This window comes from Neltuma alba, unplaced genomic scaffold, assembly GCF_004799145.2.
Source record: "Neltuma alba isolate B1F8T4 unplaced genomic scaffold, ASM479914v2 tig00011543_pilon, whole genome shotgun sequence".
Classification (NCBI taxonomy): domain Eukaryota; kingdom Viridiplantae; phylum Streptophyta; class Magnoliopsida; order Fabales; family Fabaceae; genus Neltuma; species Neltuma alba.
Genome location: NW_021636205.1, coordinates 921448 through 943095, shown reverse-complemented (window position 1 = coordinate 943095; position 21648 = coordinate 921448). Strand labels below are relative to the sequence as shown.

Below are 21648 nucleotides of genomic sequence, written 5' to 3'. Positions count from 1 at the left end.
CCTGAAAAGTGTGCTCAAGTGGGATTAATGATACAAAATTCCAATGCTATAATATATATATATATGAACTGAAATAAACCTATAGTGTTGAGGGTAAAAAAAATATTCTTCCGATTCTTAATATAAAATCTATTTAACTAATTTAATTAGATTAAGAAAGTTAAGTAAGTTAGTTAATTATAAAAAATATGACATGTTTTTCCTAAAATACCATAATCATCTTTCTTAATACCCCTTTTTCCTCTTCTACTTGATTATGGTTGATGGAGTATCCATAAAGGGTAATTCAGAGAAAATTAATAAATATGAGAAATGAGTCTTATATTTAGGACTAAAACTAACTTGACAATTGAGTCTTAATTTTCAAAGTTTATTTAACTATATTTAATCAAACCACAAAACGTTTAATCGTTGATGAATATGCATAAGAAGAAGTAACGATTTTTCTGTGATAGTATCTAGAGGCCCATCGTGTGAATAACATAAGGCCTTTGTAAGAGTTGAATTTAGTTCTCAATATTTAATCTTAATACACTTTGTCTTCTAAATTCATTTTATAATTTTTTTAAAATATCTTTATTGATTCAATACACATAACTAGAAAATGATAGATTAGAAAAGTTAACTTATATTTGTTACAATTAACTATTTTAATTAATTTTTTAATATCTTTAAATCAATTATTTAGTTTTTATATTAAGAATCAACACTATTACTCCCTCCGTTTCCTTATTATAAGAGACATTTGATGCTTATATGGCATGTTCCTATATATAAGAGACACTTAAAAATTGTCTCTACTTTTTTTGTATTGATTTTCTATTTTTACCCATATTATTGTCTCCAATTCACACTCTCTCTCCTTCCTACTTCTCTTTCTTTTAATAAATTACTATTGTTCTATCTCATGTTCTCTCTCCTATTAATGAGGGTATTTTTAAAAAAAAAATTATACTTTTTACATATTGATTATTCTTACTATTTTAACTGTTTTTTTATCAACGTAATTCGGTTATTCGTCTCTTATAATAAAGAACGGAGGGAATATAAAATAAGAACTACTTTTTTTTTAATCTCGTAGTCAAATTCTTTCCACTTTCCACCAACATTAATGGATATTGAGTGCCTAATGTCTGTTGCTTTGTAATATGGTGAAAGAAGGCTAGCGAGAAATGGCATCATTGGTCCTGGAAAGCGACTAGACCAATTGTCTCTGTGATCTCCCCAATTCCCAACGCTTTGCCCATTTTCGTCGTCTTCTCAATTGTTTTCTCTCTCCTCCGGTCCCTTCCTCTGTTTTTTTCTCTCTCTGCTCTGCTTCCGTCCTCCAGCTCCCTCCCCCCTTCTCTCTCACAGCTGTGTCCCTCTGTCTCTCTCAAGGGGTTACTATAGACCTGTGGTACCTTTAGTAATCAGTCGGGGCCTTGTGCATCAGAACGGCAAAGAAAAGAAGAAAAAGGAGAAGAAAGCAGAGCACAGGCCTGTGCAAGCACTGAAGCAATTGAAGCATCAGGATTCACAAAGAAAGAAGCTTCATCGTGAGGTTAGCTAAGCCTCATTTCCACTTCCATTCGTTTCTGTCATCATTTTGCCTCTCATTACTCGCTTCTTCTCCTCGTTTTAGCATCCCCATTTTTTTAGAGGATTGAAATCGGAAGCTTTTGTGTTTGATTCCAGTTTGAAGACAAGAAGTCCGTGTCTGAGTTTTTTGATATCTTCCTAAAGACAAGTTTTCGAACGCGTTTCGCTTTTTGTATAGCTTTTCGTCGTCGTCGATTTCTTTCTAATGCTTGAAGGTATTTTTTGGGGGGTTCTTGTTGGTTTCCGTGAGCTGGTTGGGGTACTCATTGCTTTGGCTTTTCAGTCTTGTTTTGTTGTTTTTACCGTTTGGGGGAAAGGGGAGATCTTTTTCTGTTTTCTGGGCTTGTTCTTGGGTGTTTTTCTTACTATGGTGTGTTCGGTTGCAGGGCTTTTAAAGGTCGCAGTTTTTACTCTGTTTCCTTGAGATTTACGTTTACAATGATATGAACTTGAAAGATTAATTGCTCGATTTCTTGGCATATCTCTCAAGGTACAGCAATTTTCTTTCTTGATATTTTTAAATCAATGGCTTGCGCCTCTAATATTCTCCAGTTAATCATTCATTTTCCTGTCATTTTTTTATATATCTCTGGCGTTCTAGATGGAATAGCTCTCTTCCAGTACGAACACAGAGCATTTAGCATCTTTCTAGTATAAAATTGGTCAGTACTATGTTGTTCCGTTTGGAACAGTTTTATAATAGCTTTTTAGTAGTAATTTACGGAATACAAGATAGGAACATTTTTTAAAAATAGCTTTTTAGTGGTAATTTAGACGTAAGAAACATGTTTATAAGGAATTTCTCAAGACCTCTCAAACAGGCCCGTTATCTACTTCTTTTACTAGTCTGGTTTTAAGCTGAACTTGGTTCATGTTTCTGAGGCTTCAGTGCCCATTAATGTACTTTTTTAAGGTCTTACATTATTGTCTTGACTCTTAATCATAGTCATTTGGATGTTTGTCCTTGTTGGTTTTGAAATGACAGTAATTTATGAAAACTCATTTGATTGTCATGACAGTTGTTTATGTTAATTTGAGAGCAAAATATCAAGTTGAGTGAAAAGATGATGTCATACTGTTATTATACTGTTGCACACGGCCTAAGTGCTTTATGACTTGGTGATCCTCGTCAGTCGTCACGTGAAAAACATAATTATGCTAACAAGACAATATTTTCTTTCTAGTACAAACATGATATGTTATTTTATTTTATACACTCACACAGTCGTAAGATAAGTAAAGCAAGAGATATCCTTACTGTAATTTCAAAAGATAAAGCAACTTCTTACTAACTACTCACATCTCTAGTGCTAGAACCATGAAACATTTAGGCATTATGTAGCATAATCAAACATGAAATGTTATGAAGGAATTATCTGTTATGAGAGGTAAAATATTTTATGACGATCTCATTTTTCACATTGTCTGGTAGTGAAGTTAAAAGCTTCATGTCAGGTATTCACTTTGGTGGGTCCCAACGTGGGCTCAGGCTGCTAAAGCCAGATCTTTCTAGATCTTGAATCAGGACCTCAGGGAATCCTAAGAGTTATGAATCATAACAATAAGACTTTTTTCTTTGTTAAAATCAGATTTATTATCGTAATATGTACTTATAATAATTGTAAATAACACGCTAATGTATTTTTTAACCTTCCAGTATTTCTCCTCTTGTTTTCCACCATTTCTGAAGTTGTAGATCTGGCGGTAGACCTTGCTTCTTCGGTAACACATGGGACATAAATTAGGATTTATATTGATAATGATTATCTTTAGTCATGATTACTTTAATAATCATCATACCAAAAAAAAAAAAATTTCCCACCTCAATTTCCCGTTCAATTAAATTTATTAGGAAAAAGGTTCTGATTATGCTCTGGGTAGCGAAACTTTAGCATGCTCAACAAGAGCTGACCAACATGTTAAATCAGGAAAAAGTAATTGTGCTTGATACTGTGTTTACACTGTATTGAGCTATTCCTTTTTTGAAGATCTCATTTTTATCACAGTTGCTACTTGCTGGCTTGATTCACTCACTGAATCTTCTTTTCTATACCTTGCTTGATGTTGAGTTCTTGTTTCTGATTTAAATTTTCTTCCTAAAACTAGTCATTTTTGGAAAGATGATTAATATTCCTGAAATGAACATTGAACTTTGAACTTTTGATGCATTTTATATGTTATTTTCGCTTCCTTGTCTACTAAATCCGCCGTGACAACTTTATACCCTGCGGAAAGCAGACAGACTCAAAACTTTAATAGATGAAGAACAAAATGAAATTCCAATCCTTCATCAGGGGCCTCGATCTAAGTGTTAAAGCATGTTGCTTTTTCCTTTTCTGGGGCACGTTCATTATGGAGATCACCATCATCTTCTAACTTTATTGTTCTCTTGTCACTCTTTTCAAACACAGGCACAAACCCATTTCACAAATACTACACCACTTTGCATACTTGGGTAATTTTCTGCTGATGGAGTCGGTCCAGCCATTGGCTGTGACGCCAAGCAAGAAGAAACTAGCTCGAACTATTGCCAAGGTTCTTCATCTTCGAACCCTGACTGGAATTGCTCCGGCTGATGGACTGAAGAGTGTTAAAGCAGATAGAGATCTTAAAGATGAAGGAGGTATTGATAAGGTTTTGAACTGGTCTCAGTCTTTTGATGAGGAAGATGAAGAATTTCATGAAAGAGCAGCGATGGAAGCTCTGCTTGCAAAACTGTTTGCTAGCATTTCATCTGTTAAAGCTGCATATGCTCAACTTCAGTATGCTCAGTCGCCATATGAGCCTGAAGGTGTTCAAGCTGCGGATCAATTGCTAGTCTCTGAGTTAAAGAACTTGTCTGAGATAAAGCAGTGTTACTTGAAAAAGCAATTTGATCCTTCACCAGAGGCAGCAATGCTGGAGGCTGAATTGAAGGAGCTTCATAGTGTTATAAAGACTTATGACATTATGGGAAAGAAGTTAGAGTCTCAGGTTCGGCTCAAGGAATCTGAGATTGTGTTTCTTAAGGAGAAGTTGCAGGAAGCTATTGAGCAGAACAGGTCAATGGAGAAGAGATTGAATCAAAGCGGGTCATTATCTGTGCTTGATAATCTTCATATATCAGGACTAAATTCTAGCCATTTTATTACAGTCCTTCGCCAGACAGTCAGGTCCATTCGAAACTTTGTTCGGTTAATTGTGGATGAGATGAGATCTGCTGGTTGGGATATTGATGCTGCTGCGGGTGCTATTGAAAAGAATGTAGTGTACTTGAAAGAGGACCACAAGTGTTATGCAATTGAGTCATTTGTTTGCAGGGAAATGTTTGACTCTTTTCAGTTTCCTAATTTCTCCCTTCCAAATGAGTCATTGCCGGAAAGAAACAGCCTACGACAGGTGTTCTTCCTGAGATTCAATGAACTGAAATCCATCAGAGCAAAAGAATATCTAGCTGAGAAGCCAAGGTCTCCATTTGCAAAGTTCTGCCGGATCAAGTACCTGCGACTTATTCATCCAAAGATGGAATCATCGATCTTCGGTGATCTGAACCAGAGAAACCTTTTGAATGCAGGAGAATTTCCCAACACTGGCTTCTTTTCATCTTTTGCTGAGATGGCGAAGAAGGTTTGGCTCTTGCATTGCTTGGCCTTCTCTTTTGAGCCGCAAGCTTCAATCTTTCAATTAAGGAAGGGATGCAGGTACTCTGATGTGTACATGGAAAGCATAAACGACGAGATATTCGTCTCTTCAGAGTCAGACCAGACCGTGGAATCATACCCACAAGTGGCATTCACGGTGGTACCAGGTTTCAAGATTGGTAAAACTATTATACAGTGCCAAGTCTACCTCTCACAGTCCCAATCCAAGGTGAAAAAGAGCACAATTCCATGAAGCAAAGGTAATGGCCGCTGGAGAGACACGAGAAGCCATTGGTCTCTGCAAGTGGCTCCATATTATTATTAGGTAGAAGAATTGTAAATTAGGTTTAATTATGAAGGGACAAGTATGTCAAAGCGGGGTCGCATGGTTAAAGCACGAAGGAATACTCAGGCCAATGAAAACTCAGGTAGGTGTTATAGAAGGTAGGATTGATTTACTGTTACTCCGATTTTGATGAGTTTTTATTGGCTTCTTGTATGAGCTGGTTGTGCAGTGGAGGACTCCAAACCGGATCCTTATTAACGTCCATGTGACTCTTATTGTCTCTATATTCCTGGGGGGTATTATTATTATGCATCAATTTACTTTTAAAATATTAAAAGAAAGCTGAATTATTGGCACAGCCAAGTATTTCTCATGCATATGGATAAAAAAATGGTGAACCTAACAATTGTGAAGCTAGAGGACGTTTGGATTATGCTCTAAAAGCACTCTTGAGCAGAACAAAAATGTTGTATCCTTACTTTAGAAAATTCCATAGGCTTGAGAAGTGGGGGAAACGGCATGAGGGAGTGCATGGAGTGAGGTATTTAAAAATTGGGATCTAATGGGATGAGCTAATTCTTCATATATGCTCATTTAGTTTAGTACCCGATGATGTCTTAAGCTAGGTTATCTTCAATTTTATATAAGGACCGGTTGAGGCAGCAGTATAATTTAACAAAACATAGTTATTAAAATTTAAATTTGATAGACGTATTTTTTTTTAGTTTTAAATATAAAATTTATTTTGTACTTCCTCCGTTTCTTATTACAAGAGACATTTGATGTTTATGACATGTTTCTATATATAAGAGATACTTAAAAGTTGTCTCTACTTTTTTGTGTTGATTTTCTATTTTACCCATATTTATTATCTCCAACTCACACTCTCCCATTTCTTTCTTTAATAATTTAATTGTTTTCTCTCATGTTCTCTCTCCTTATTAATGAGGGCATTTTTAGAAAAAAATTATACTTTTTACACATTAATTGTTCATAACTAATTTTAACTGTTTTTTTATCATCGTACTTTAGTTATTTGTATCTTATAATAAGAAACGGAGGAGTAATGTAATTGGATATTATATCTAGGACAGAAAAATATAATTATAAGCTTCATAATATAGAGAGAGAATCAAACCTATGGACGTATCAGCAAGTCTCCATTGAATGGGTAGAGTTGGATTATAAGACATTATTGTGTTGCAGGGTGGGGACAGGGGATTGGGTAATTTGAATGGGGCATCCTTGTCCGTTAGCATGTTGGCATTTTGAAAAGAAGAAAAGCGCGTGGACCGTTGCATATGTAGCTCTTTTCTTTATTTTATGATCAGAGAGAGTGGGCCCACGCCCCCAGTTGTGTTGAAAACAGAGGGAAGTGATAGAGAGAGGGGGTGTCTAGCTGGGACGCATCTTTTACCAGGCATGGCATCATCATATAATAATGCTACCATGTAGAAAATGATATGAAGGTGGCAGTTTTATAATTATAATTATAATCCTCTTTTTAATGTTGTTTCTCTTTTGTTATCTCTAAAGAGGCATGTTGGCGAAGGGAAGGTTCTTTATTATATTAATGTTATGAATGAGTGGAGCTTTGGAACTTGGAAGCCTGTAGATTTGACTGTCACACATACTCCATCCGTTTCCATCTGTTTCATTGTAAGTGCTATGATAACAGTAGTATTCATCTGTTCTTAATTTAAACTTAATTAACTAATTTGAATAAATTAATGATACTTGTTAGTTAGTTAATATAATTTTTTTTTTACCAAAACATTCTAATCATTTTCTTTAATTCTTTCTCTTTTATTTGATTATTATTAGAAAAATATTGATAAGATTAATTTAAAAAAATAAATAAACATGTAAAATAGGTCTTATATATAGAATCAATATCAACTCTCAAATTATGTCCTATATTAAAGGCTAGAGGGGTATTTTTTTAATATAGATTAAAAAATCATTAAATAATCTAAACTTTTGTAAAATCAATCTATTACTTTCTTAAAATGTCTCTAGTAATTGTCTCTGTCCTTGATATATAGAGGCACCTTGGTAATTTTATTACAGTATGAATATGTAGTTTTATTCTTAATTTATTTTCTTTAGACTGTTATCCTTTTAGGAAACATATGTTAAATAGATTTAAAGTTAAAAAGTTACTAAATTTTAAGATAAAACTAATAAAGTTTTAGTTTTTTTTTTAGTTCAAATGAAATATGTCGATAGTGCTTTATAAATTTTACTAATAATGAGTATATTAACAAGAAGAAATGAGAAATATATCATTTGATACCTTTTTAAAATGTGAAAATGACACTTATTGAGGAATGAAAAAAATATTTTTGTGATAGTTATAATAAAATGGAGGGAAGTAAATGATTGCTACGCGGAATTTTTCTTTTTTTTGGTGCAAAGGCAAGAGGAGTGAGAAAAGTAGTGAGGGAGGGGGAGTCCAGGCGAGTCCAAATCCAATCAGAAGTTCCCGGAAAAGGAATGAACGTGATCCAAGCCTAAATAAAATTGGGGAAAGAAAAAGAACCCAAACCTATTGAGGGAGAAGAAAAGAGCCCAAAGAAGCCTATAAGTATACTAATAGGAATATAATGAGTGAGAGGGCTTTGGAAAAGAAGCTATCACAAGTAAGGCCCATAAGATAGTAATGGGATCAGTGAGGATGAATCACCCACCGGAGCTCCAACCTTCGGTGCCGGACACATTAATACCAGTAGCCAGACCTCCAACCTCAAATTTGTTTTTTTAAGGGTATTACTGTTTTTTTTTACAAAAATAAAAAGGATGAGAATTATTGTATTTTTATCTTTAAATTTTAATTTTATTTTTCTCCAAGAGGGTTGATTGAAATTTTTGAATGTTTTGAGGGTTAATTGATATAAAATAGCTATTAAGACGGTTTACTGAAATTCTTCCCATATAAACTAATGTCTTGATGGAATGAGTTTGGGTTCTTATCAGATTTAAACTATCCAGATACATTTTTTTTTGGAAAGACATTTATTTTGTTGGTTATATAATCTAAAAATAAAAATAATCTCTTAATCATTATTTTTCCAAAAAAAAGATTTTTCATTTTAAATAATTAATTAAAAAATTTAAATCTGAATCCTCAATATCTAATGAATTTGGGGTGTGATGAGCACCTAAACCGTTCCACGTCCTAAGATTGAGATTACAGATGGAATCAAACTTGAAACTTCCCACTAATGAAGAGTTTACATTCTGTTGGCTTATAAGTTCATTGACCAGATGAAACCTCTTTAAAATAGCCCGGAGATCCCATTCAAGTCATTAACTGCATCATCGAACATCAGGATTCAGCAAACCCAGCAGCATATAATAATGGGGGAAAAAATGAAGCTACTGATATGTGGTTGGAAACATAAAAAGAAGAAATAATTAATATGCAAGCGTCAAGCAAAAGCAAATAATAATGGTGATGATGTGACAATATTTGCCTTGGTTTACACCACATTATTAATGTGAAATATCGTAAAGTGAAGTGATGACGAGACCATATGAAAGCATTCTCATTCTTCCTTTTGCTGCTATTAATGGTTCATTACGTACAAACAAATTTATGGATCGAGTTTTGCCAATTCCATGCAACGTCGTGCTGCGTCCAAAGCAATAATGAAGATGCCCTTGTCGTTCAAATGAAGTTGACAATAAGAAAACAGCATGTTAGTTGTGGGACCCACCAGCTAATTAAGGAAGTTTTCAAATAAAAACCTCCTTCCCAATGGATTCCTTTCCCTGCTAATTTCAGCTTCTGTCATTTTCCATTTCCGTTTCTGCACTTTTCTTCTGTATTGTGAACACCCGAGGATTGGCTAATCTTAGCCATGAAGGTTATTATGAAGAATCTTGTATTTGCGATAAGTGTCGTATTATTTCATTAGGGACATTTCAACAAGACAAGAGACAATTAAAAGAGGAAGCAAAAAGCTTATTTAGTACGCTAATCAAACATTACTACTACTATTTTTCCCAAAGCTGTATATAAATATCTGTCATTGGTGCTGATCCATCACTCCCCATCAAACCATGTAACTTTGAAAGAGAATGGATACCTCACTGTAATGAAAAAGACCACCATCTCCTCCTCCTAAACTTCAAGCACACGATGGTTGATCCATCTGCCATCCTCCCTAGCTGGTTTGATATAAGCCAGATTATATTGCGGTGAATGAACTCGACTTCACTGTGACTAACACCATTGATAGAGTCATTGAGCTCAGTCTCCCTTGTTGAGGCTGAAAAGGAGGGACCCAATTAAAGAGATCGAAGTCAAATATCATGTTGGGGGATCCCCTGGAAAGAAGGGTTAACTTTGAGAGTTTGGCGTGGCTTCTTTCAGACACATGTCGTGTCATGTGTTTTGATAGTTATCCTTTTTCATTAAGCTTACTAAGCTTTACTTTACTTCCTCTTATACATTGACTTCGTCTTCATTCGAGTCAGAATATAATTAAGGTTCTTGCCATTCCATTATTCATTCTTTGTGAAGAGTCATTAAAGCATTATAGAGACTTTAGTTAGCCCATTGCCATGAGAAGAAAAGGTTTGTACAGGGCAATATATATATAGAGACTGCAGAATTTGCAGAAAAGTTCTGGTAAAAAAGAATGGTAGAAAAATGGGATGGAGGCGCTAGTACCTGCAGCATATGTAACACAAATATAGAGGACCAATTGCGTGCCCTCCGAGATTGCCCTTATGCCCAAGCTATATGGAGGGTAGCTTATCAAGTACGTTCTTCCGGAAGCAGTGGCATACCTGGCTGAAACACAATTTAACTTATAGAGGCAGAACTGATAAAGACACAAGATGGCCAGAGATGTTCGCAATTGGTTGCTGGTTTAACTGGAAGTGGCGCAACCAGTTTGTCCATAATCCTGAAATTGAACTACCCAATAATGCTACGGATCTTATTTGGCAACATTTAGATCACTATACCAGAAGGTGGATTGAAGACAGCTCGGACGATGGAAAAGAGGAATAGGTCATTGTGAAGTGGACACGACCGAGGAAAGGTTGGCGAAAACTGAACTCTGATGGAACGAAATCTGAAAACGGGAGGGCAGGGTGTGGAGGAGTCACAAGGGGAGATGGGGGAGAATGGCCACGAGGTTATTCCATCGATCTCGGTACTTGTGGTGCAATAGAAGCGGAATTGTGGGGAGTCATAGAAGGACTTAAACTATGCTGGGAGCTGGAACTGAACAGAATTGAACTTGAATGTGACGCAAAAATCGTAGTAGATGCAGTGCAGACAGGAGGATTGGTTAATGGACATTATCTTTTGTCTAAACAGTTGCAAGAGTTATGAAGGCGTGACTGGCAAGTTGAGGTAAAACACGTCTGTAGGGAAGGCAACAGACGCGCAGATAAACTTGCGGGATTGACTGCGTACCTGAAGACCAAAAGAGCCTTCTGGAAGACACAGCCAAAAGAGGTCCAGATAATTGTCCAGCAAGATATTGATGGGCTAGAAATACTTAGGGGGTGTTTGGATAGAAACCAAACTATGGTTTCAGAAGTGCTTTTACGGATTACGAAGTAAATATGTGGAAGAGATTACCTCGTTTTGCGGAAAAGTGCTTCTGAAACCATGGTTTTAGGTTTCCCAAACATGTTTAGCTAGTAGAGCTTGTTTGCTTTTGTTATTGGGCTTTGCACCTTTGTTCACAGGAAAAAAATAAAAAAAGAATGGTAGAAAAATCATAAAAAATAGAAAACAACACCATTTTTTTTTTGACACACGAGATATCAAAATTTCACTCATTTTGTATAGGGTGCAATGATAAAAAAAAACAAGAAAAAAATATTTAGGAAGTAGGAGAAAATTGAAGGGTAGTAGAGAAGGCAACAAAGATGGAGCAGCTGATCCCCAAAATCCAACTGCGTAGAAGATTTCAGGAAAAAGAAGCAAAAGAAGATGCTGGTACTACAGAGGCCGAAGTGCAGAAAGCTCAGGTAAGGCTTCATGGCCTCTGATATAGTAGATAGGGAAATAAATGTCCCTTTCGAAGTAACTCCATTGTAACAAGGTTCGTAGGGTTGGAGTGCCAGCTGCCCCATGGGTCTGCCCCTTAGCTCCTTTTTAATTTTGAGGCTCTTTCCAAATTTTTTTTTTACGGTTTTTTAATTATTCTACATAAAATAAGTGATATTTTAACATTTTATTTGTAAAAATTGTTTAGTTTTCAATTTTTTTATGATTTTTAAAGGTTTAATACTCTAAGTTAAAAAGAAATCAAACCATTGGAAATGTTAAATCTTTGAAAAATTATTAAAAATTAAAAACTAAACTATTTTTATAATAGGATACCAAAATATCACTCGTTTGATGTAGAATCTAATGATAAAAAAATCTACAAAAAATATTTGAGAAGAGCTCCAAGATTAAGGCGCAGTTGTGGCAACACTCAAACTCTCGAAGGACAGCTGACACCCCCAGCTCAGGTTGGTGTGAGGAAGATGTCGAGCTAGAATAGAGAGCCGCCTCCAAAAAATTCAAAAGTCGTGAGGGTACTGAGGATGTAGATTTTGGGGTCCAGTTTTCCTTCTTGCAATGTTTAGTTGTTCTGATGATCAGATGTTAAATGGTGATACCTTTAATGAAAGACGCTAGTCTGGGCAAAGTTTGGGTCCTGGTTTTCTGCGTCGAAGACACTGGACGATGCTGAAGTGAGGAGGCCATTCCAGGGCATGAATAACTAATTTTCGCAGCCACGCAGTGAGCGCGGCGCTAACTATTCTTTCCCCTTTTACTTGAAAAAAAAGAAAAGAAAATTAATTTCCGTTGGCCCAAAAAAAGGCATAATTAATTTCTGTTGGCCCAAAAAAAATGAATAATTGATTTCCAGCTGTCAACTGGGCCCGTTACAATTGCAACTGATGTTGGGCTTAATTTTATTTTTTTGGGCCAACGGGCTTAGTTCTATTTTGCATCAATGCATGATAGTGGCCCCTTTTTCTTATCCCCTGTTTTGCAAAGTGATTAGGTTTTCCCACAATAAGATGCTTTGGCATAACGTATTGGTCCCAACCCAAAAAGAAGATACCTCTGCAGGGTGTGCAGACCAAGCGTAGCAGCTTTGTTTGTTATTCCTTCGTGATTTAATTAATGCGAAATTTCAAGTTTCATAAAGTGAAAGGAACCCAAAAGAAAGAAATAAGAAAAAACTCTGATGGGATCTCGAACTAATTTGACAAAAAGTTCAGATAATTTTATTTGAAATTTGCCAAACCAAAGATGAATTTAGCGACAGACTTTTTAACCCATTTTATCATCATCATTTTTCTAATTAAGGGTTCAATAATTCTCATCCGTTGCTAAATGAAAATGTTTTGAAGTGCTTGCTGTTGCACGAATCTTGATGTGATATTTCAATTTCATGGCTACTTGTGTAAGTTGGCTAGATGCTTGGCGTCCATGTGACTTGTCACCTCCATAGAAGGAATTATATGCGTTTATTTACTTTCTAAGTATAAAACATTTCAATTAGAATAAGAGGTAAGTATGTGATAAAAATTTCATCTCAACTTACGTAAAAATATTTATAAATACTTAAAATAAGCATATGTGCCTTGATAAGAGTACCGCAGCAGCGTTGGCCATTTAAAACTCCCTTTCAAGTCAATATAAAAACTTTAGGTCATTCAATTTTCTCTTGTTTTTTTGAAAAGAAATATTTTAATTTCCACTTTAGCTAAGGACACATGTACTTATTGAGGATACAAATTGTATGCAGAAAATAGAACTATGTCTATTACACGGCTTTAAAGTAACACAAACTAAAAACTTCACTTCACTGGTAATATGCCTTCATCAATTATCAATATCATCACTTCATCCTACCTTGCAATGTTCAGTCTAAAAGACTTGATGAGCAGACTTACGGGAACATGCATTACGCAGCAAGAACCTGCATATTATCTAAACTTAACATCATTACAAGTGTATCACATCTCCAAAATATTAAATTTATAAAATCCAAAGCATGTCATGGTGATTTTGTGATGTATATATTTGTGATCATAATATAAGATATTCATAGTTCCAGAATATATTATAACATTTAAAAGAACTTAGACAAAACTTAAAAATAAGAAATTGTTTTTCACTCACCACAAAGCCAACTAAGTCTTCAACGACGGGAATGGTTCATCCTGAGGACCACTATGACATAAAGTTTGTCTCTGATGTGATAGAAGAATCTGAAGTAACAATGCCTGAAATTTCTGTTGAAGAAAATGGCAACACAGACTCCCCAAAAAGCCGTTGCAAATCCAACTCCCAACCCAAAGTAGAATGAAGATAGAAATTCATCTTTTTGATTGTCATTTCCTTCAATGGGTTCGTCATCTTGTTTCTTGCAATTCTTTAGAAGTGGAGCCCCACATAATTCAGAATTCCCAATATAGCTCTGTGCATCAAACCCTCGAAGTTGAGTTCCTGATGGAATCTCCCCGGTGAAATTATTGAAGGAGAGGTTCAAGGTTCCCAGAAAAGATAATTTAGCCATGCCTTGAGGAGTTTCACTCGAAAGTTTGTTGCTTGAGAGATCAAGGGACTCCAAGTTGTTCAGGTTGCTGATCTCATTTGGTATGTTTCCCTCAAGTTGATTATGAGATAAGTTCAAAGATTGTAATCCAGCCAGGCTAAATATTTCTGGAGGTATTGATCCGGAGATGTTATTACTTGATAGATCAAAAGCATGCAAGAACTTCAGGCTTTCATCATAAATCAATCCTTGGCCTTTTATATGCACCATAACATTGTCAAGGAATCTATAAGTTAAACCTGTTGGAGTTCTCAAGCATAATCTGTAAACCCCATTATCTAAAGAATTACGGAAAGCCATGGCTGTCAAATTTTGGAGACAAATAGGTAATGAACCTGATATTTTGTTGTCTGCAAAATCCAATATCGTAAGGGAAGCCAATTGGCATATTTGGGGTGGTATACTTCCACTCAGTTGATTGGATCTCAGTCGAATAATCTTTACATTTTGCCCCGTCCAGTTCATTAAGGATCCAGATAATTTGTTTTCTCCTACATCAAAGATTTGCAGTTTTCGGCAATTTATCAGAGACAAAGGTATCTCTCCAAATAAATTATTTTTATTGAGATGCAAAACCATAAGGTTAGACAACAAACTAATTGATGGAGGGATTATGCCCGTTAGGTTATTGCCATCTAGCTTGACAAGAACAACTGATTTCCAATGCATCCAACAATTTGTAAGCCCTCCAGACAAAAGATTACTAGACAGGTCCAAATACTGTAATTGGCTTGTCCCATTCACTTTTTGACACAATAATGGAGAGATAGACCCTTGGAAATTGTTCTGTGCCGCATTGAACATCACAACATTTTGTGATAATCGAGGGAGGTTGCTTTTGATTTTGTTTGAACTCAGATTTATGGAAGTAGAGTTTAGCAACACGTTAGACATCTCCCCATGAATTGTGTTATATTGTAATCTTACGTATGGCACTCGTGCTACAAAGTCCCAAAACTTGTCTTGAGGTTCAAATGAAATTATTGAGTAGACAATTGTTAACCTGAAAAGCGATGTTTGCGTATATATCCATGTGGGGAGTTTAGAGCCTACCATGTGATCCAAATGAAGCCAATAAAGCTGAAAAGGAGGAACCCATTGGGAATCGAAGTCAAAGATTAAACCAGGCTATTCAAATTTGACAGGTTGGCAAAAATTTTTTCAGACACATACCCTGTCAAGTTGTTATCACCAAAATATAGTTCCTCCAAGTTGAAGAGTTGCCCCAGTCCTTCTGGCAAACTTCCATTTAAGTAATTTGAACTGACATCCAAAATAATCAAGGATGTGATATTTCCTAAACTTGATGAAACTGGACCAGAAAAGGAATTGTTGGCAACATAAAAATATTGTAAATGTTCAAGCTGGCCTAACCAATCTGGAATTTGTCCAGTGAATTTGTTCTCAAACAAATACAACTCTTTTATTTTTCGAAGACTTAATAATCTCTTTGGGAGTTGGCCTTGAAAGTGATTCGGCTCAAGTTAATAGTAGTGGCATCACTAAGATTGAATAACCAATCTGGAATGAATTGAGAGCTAAAAGCATTATCATAAAGGCTAAGAACTTCAAGTGAAGTAAAATTGACATAGCGGAGAGATGGACTAATGTCTGAAAGCCGACAACTATCCAAGTGCAGCTCAGTAAGGAAAGGAACAAGGGTTGCTAATTTTTTCCATTCAACTCTCCCTCGAAGCTTAATGCCACTGAAGTCAAGATATTTCAAGTAGGGAACACGTGAAAGCCAATCAAGACTGTCAAAGTGGAGATCCTCATTATATGATAAATCAAGATGACGAAGATTGGAAGAATTTGCATAGAAATAATGGTGTTCAGCCACAGATAGGTTGTTAGAGCCTGAGATATCCACATAATCGTTTTGGATAATAGCACGGAAGTCATGATAGCTCAAATCCAAGTGATTTAGAAACTCAAGCTGCAACAAAGATAGGTGGAGTTCACCTGCAAGACAGTACTTCGATTTGTCCTCTCCACAATCACCGGAAGCACCGGATTGTGGGGAGCATGGGAGACTGAGCTTGATGACTCTGCCGGTGGCGTTATCACAGTGAACACCTTTCCACTGACAGCAATCTCGATCATCAGACCATGTAGAGAGGAGGGCAGACGGATCTGCAACGGTGTGTTTGAAGTTTAGGAGAAGATAGCGATCTCTTTCATTGCAGATAGTTCTCAAGCTGCTTGTGCCTTCAAAGATTATAAGACAGCATAGCAGCAAGACATTAGCAGTATAGGAGAAGAATAAGGTTCCCATAATGTCTGAATCAGGCGTGGTTTCCTGTGTGAAGATATTGTCACAAATGACACCCCCCCCACCATTTATATGCCCCGATTGAGTTTGTCTTTGATGTATTCCATCACAATAATTAGTGTTTTGTCTTCATGACATAATCCCTGACATCAAATGGTTTTTTTTCTTTTTCCTTCATGATTGCTATCTCTGCGTTGTAAACTTTTAGAAAATTATGCAGAGATTAACAAACAAGGCAGCGCAGTTTACAACTCTACATTTATAAATGCTCTAACCAATAAGGATGAAGAAGGAACTCTGAAAAGGAAGGGGGGAAAAAAGGAGGAGGATTTTGAGAGGATCTGGCTTGTGCATGACTTAAAATTGCTAAATTTTAAGACAAAATTAATAATATTTAAAAAATATAAAAAGATTCAGGTTTTTTTAATTATTAAAAACTGAATCGCACTGAGTAAGTCATAGTTTGAAAGCAAAATGGTAGCCGAGTTTAAATGTAAAAATGAAAAGATTATTTTTTCCATAAAGTTTTCATCAGCAAAAAAAATTAAAAAACAAAGAAAGAAAGAAAGAAAGAAATCATCCCAGGGCCCGCAGCGACTACTTACAAAATGTCCACACACATGCCAACTGAATGTGCACACGCAAACAAATTTCCTCGTCATTGCTTTACTTTTATCCACCGACCAATAATTCTTCGTGCGCTATGATTCTATAAGTTGCTTTCAAATTGAAAACAACGATGAGCAGTTAATTTCGTTCTGACTCTTATAAGTCACTAACATGTTTTACAGAAATTAAAAAAATTTTTAAATTTTTTAACTCTCATTTAAAATTTAATAACTTTATAACTTTATTTTTATTTAATATATGTTATACCGCATGAAAACAAAGTTAACACAATAAAAAATAAAGCTTAAAATTGTATATTTATATGAAAAAATTTTCTCTCTACCCTATAAAGAGGATAAATTTATTAATGTTATCTATAAAATTTGTATTTAAATGTAACTCATTGTATTTTTCCTCTCGTCTTGACTATATTAGTTAACATGAGTAAAGTTGAAAAAAAATTAATATAGAACAGATTTAATAAGTTAATTATCATTTGTTAGTTACGATGAATTAGCTATAAAGACTGATACTTTCATTTTTAATATACTCCCTTCAATGCAAAACATAAAATAAATTTGATTGATTTACATTTATCAAGAAATCAATAAAAATCAATTTAAAACAATAAATATGTAAGGCACATATTTTTTCTTCAAATATGCCCTTATAAATGGAGAGAATAAGTAAAAGATGCAATAAATGCATTAAAAAAAAGAGAATATATAAAGAAAAATATTGAAAAAAATCTCATTAAATATTTAGACAAAATTAAAATGTATCTTATAAAAAAAATCAAGCCCTTCTAACAAAGTTTTTCCTATATTTTGAACCGGAGGGAATATTTTTTTTAAAAAAATTGTTTCAATTTTTATATCTTTTCTGAAATATGAAGCAACATTTATTAACATTTTTCTTATTACCCTCTCATTTATAACTAATGTGAAATTGTTTTAAATCATGAATCTAAGGGTAAATTTGATAATACGGTAGTTTAGTGTACCTGTTAATTACATTTCTTTTTTTTTTTTTTATGATTTTAATTACATTTCTTAATTCTTAATTTAAATGCTAAATCTAAAAAAATGTGATTTCCCAGAACAGACGCTAAAAAATAGGCTCTCAATGTCTAAATAATTAATAATTCTCCGTCAGTTTTTGTTAATATGGGACCGTTTTAAAGGTTGGCGAACATGGCCTGAGTTTCGTCTGTATTTAAAGGAACCCCCGTCCCCCAACACCCAAAAAAAAAAAAATGGCTGGATCTGTCTCCAATTAATTTAACAAAGGTTGAAATAATTTTTTTGAAATAATTTTTTTTTTTTGAAATTTGCCAGACCAAAGAAGAATCTACACAGATTTTTTAAAATTAAAACAGCATAATCCAGTATACCAAAAGGGAAAAAAAAAAACAGCACAATCCATCCTTAAATCCGTTGTTAATAATTTTCCATCAACATTTTCCCAATTAAATTACTGAAACATGCTTCAATCTAATTAGCGTAAGCTTCACTTCAAAGGACTTCATTGTCCGAGTTAAAGTCTCGTCGCATATAAGAATGGAGAGCTATTCAATCAATCGTAAGCTTTAACTTGCTCCTTTGTTCCTATTTATAAAGTACTTCTAATATATTTCACATAAATCAAGAAAAACTTTAAATTTTATTAACCCTCATTTAAAATTTAATAACTTTCTAACTTTATCCATATCTAATATACATTATATCTCATGCAAAAAAAATCAACACAATAATAAATAAAGGGTAAAATTATACATCTATATAAAAAAATTTTAAAATTGAGTAAAAAGAAACATATCACTAGATTGCACTTCAAGGAAGGTAAATAAATATTTGTGGAGGTATATATCCACACATATTATTAATTGATAGATCTATACTCCCTAATTTTTTTTTTACAAGAAACAACTACGACGTATTTATATAATTACAAATCGAAGATAGACAATTAGAAGATATTTTAAATTTTCTTTGTTAATTTCTCATTTTAATATTAATACATTTATTGTTAGAATGCCCTAAAACATTTGTCCAGCACACATTCTCTCCTTTTCATAATTTTTTATTTTAATAAGTTCCTTATTCTCTCTCTTATATTCTCTTTTCTTTATATATAAGAGTATTTTTTGAGAAAAAGTTACAGTTTTCACATGTTTATTGTTTCTAACCAATTTTAACTAATTCTTTTTATTAATATGATTTAATTAATTACTTCTTATAAAAAAAAAATGGAGGGAGTATGTACTACGTATTGTGAATTGATCAATATTCTTGGCCTTTTACACAAGGCAATTTGGGTTTAAGGTTATTGTTGTGCATGCATTTGGACAAATTGAATCATAGTTAAACAGTAAAAATGAAGACTTTCATTTGGAATGCCGAGTTGGTTAATGCTGCGTCCCCATTGCAACTACCACCTGTCTCTTTCCTTCCAGATTTTCACACGCAACAACCTTTCGCTACTTCGCGTGATGGTTGTTTTCTCCGCCAACCAAGAATTCTTTTTTTTTTTTTGCCAGCAAGAATTCTTCATATATGAATAATTATTTTTTAATATTAATAATCATCCCTCCATTTTGTAACATAATTTTTTTTAAAAAAATTTGTTTAGATTGAGTTTGTCCTGATGACGTAATGCATGACACGAGTGGATCGCCAAATAAAGTGAATGTAAATTGTAATGTAAATGCATCATAGTACTTTTTATAAAGCATCCCATTGATTACTTATTATGATTTTTTATCCTTATTCAATGTTAACGTGGGAAAGCAGGAAACTTTTTTTAATGATGTATTTAGTATGAGTAAAATAGGAAACATAGTTAGTTTTAGATAGAGTTAATGAATTTTATGATATTTTTTGGGTATCAAAGAAAAGTGTTGGAATTAACTTACAAAAAGTTTAGGTGAATCAACACTTATTTTGAAGTAATATTTTTTTAGGTACATCCAATATCTTAAATATTTGTGTTACATCTAGTACGTTAAAATATTTTTTTAAGTGCACTAAGCATCCTAAATTATGTTTTAGTATATCTAACTTCTAAAAGTATTTTTTTTATGTGCATCAAACACTTAAATTTTTTTTTTATATATGTAACACGCTAAATTACTAATTGTAAAATTACACCAAAAAAATATTTTAGGAGCACCACAAAAATGCTTTTTTTTTTTGAGCCAAAAGCACCACACTGAATACACTTAAAAAATATTTCAAAGTGTTGAATGTATTTTTTTTTTTTGGTCAGGCTGAATGCATTTTTACTTGATTATATAAATTAAATGAGACCAGAGGGAGTATGTAGATCTAAAGAAAATACTTCATATGATCTTTAAATATATACTCCTCCGGTCCTTAATATAGGACCCAATTTTTGAGTTAGTTTTGGTCCTAAATATAAGACCCATTTATCATATTTATCAATTTTCTCCAAATTACCCCTATAGATACTCCCTTAACCATAATCAAATAGAAGAGGGAGAAGAGGTATTAAAAAAGATGATTATAGTGTTTTAGGAAAAATGTGTTACTTTTCTTATAATTAACTAACTTACCTAACTTCCTTAATCTAATCAAATTAGTTAAATGGGTTTTACATTAAGGACCAGAGGAGTATATCTATAGGGCATAGTTAACTAATTCGTTAGGATAAAAAAATAAATTAATATTGTTACTTGTTATTGGAAAAAAACTATTGGCAAAAGTAATCTGGTGATTTATCAGATCCTTTTGTTCAGCCTATAGGAGGCGAATAGTTTTTCGAATGCACTCCGTAGACAGCTCTGATAGAATAGACACGTCTAAACCATTTCATCCACTCCTTTTAATTAATTTTTTCTTCTTGTCTTCTTTAAACTACTATCATTCATTGCCGGTAAAAAAAAAACTACTATCATTCATTACTTTCCGTGTTTGACCCTTCTGTACTTCCTCTATTTGAATTGATTTATCTTTATCAAAAAAATATTAGTTTCTGTGCTTAATATAAAAATTAGTTTAATTTTTAATTTAGTTCTAAGTACAAGACTTTAATCAATTTTATCTCATATTTATTTACTTTTTTTGAAAATACTCATAATAATTGTATATGTTAGAGGTTTCATTAAATAGTAGTTTTAGCTAATATATATAATTAGTAAAGATATTTTAGGAAAGACAAAATATATTTATTACAAATAACTAACTTAACTAATTTTTTAAATTTACTTAAATTGGTCAACCAATTCCTATATTAAGAATCAGAGAGCTAGTATTTTAATGGACTTGTTTCATTCCGAGGAAAGAATGACTTGTCCTGGTTCATTATTTTTCTTGTAGGTCCGCTGACTACACCGCAAAGTCGAATCCCCACCATGTCCTAGTTGATCGGGAAAAGGTTAAGGAAATTAAGCATATGAAGATAGAGAAAAGGAACACTTGGATTAAAAATTTTGTAGTCATGCTCCGTATTGATATTATTTCTAGAGATCAATCAATTTGTCATTTATTCTTTTAGTTGTTATTTCAGCGTTTTAATTTGACAGGCTGATTATAGCCAGGTAATCTGCTACTATGATTCAACAAGCTATTGTTGTGATAAATAAAATTTTCTAAGCATTCCATTGAAAAATTTGAAGAATGGCACGCGTATTGTTGTTCTAATCCTGTTACTAACATGAGCTTATACTCA

The 21648-nt window shown here is 33.8% G+C and overlaps 1 protein-coding gene across 1 annotated transcript; it reads left to right on the top strand.

Moving 5' to 3' along the window:
- Nucleotides 1–3496: 3496 nt before the first annotated feature.
- Nucleotides 3497–5569, top strand: LOC114714838 (protein GRAVITROPIC IN THE LIGHT 1-like). Its single transcript, XM_028899612.1, has one exon. The coding sequence runs from the start codon at nucleotides 4051–4053 to the stop codon at nucleotides 5452–5454; it is 1404 nt and encodes a 467-aa protein (XP_028755445.1). The 5' UTR covers nucleotides 3497–4050; the 3' UTR covers nucleotides 5455–5569.
- The last annotated feature ends 16079 nt before the right edge of the window (nucleotides 5570–21648 follow it).

Bases quoted from the DNA above. Each gene is read 5' to 3' on its own strand.
- LOC114714838 (XM_028899612.1), top strand. From the start codon at position 4,051: ATGGAGTCGGTCCAGCCATTGGCTGTGACGCCAAGCAAGAAGAAACTA.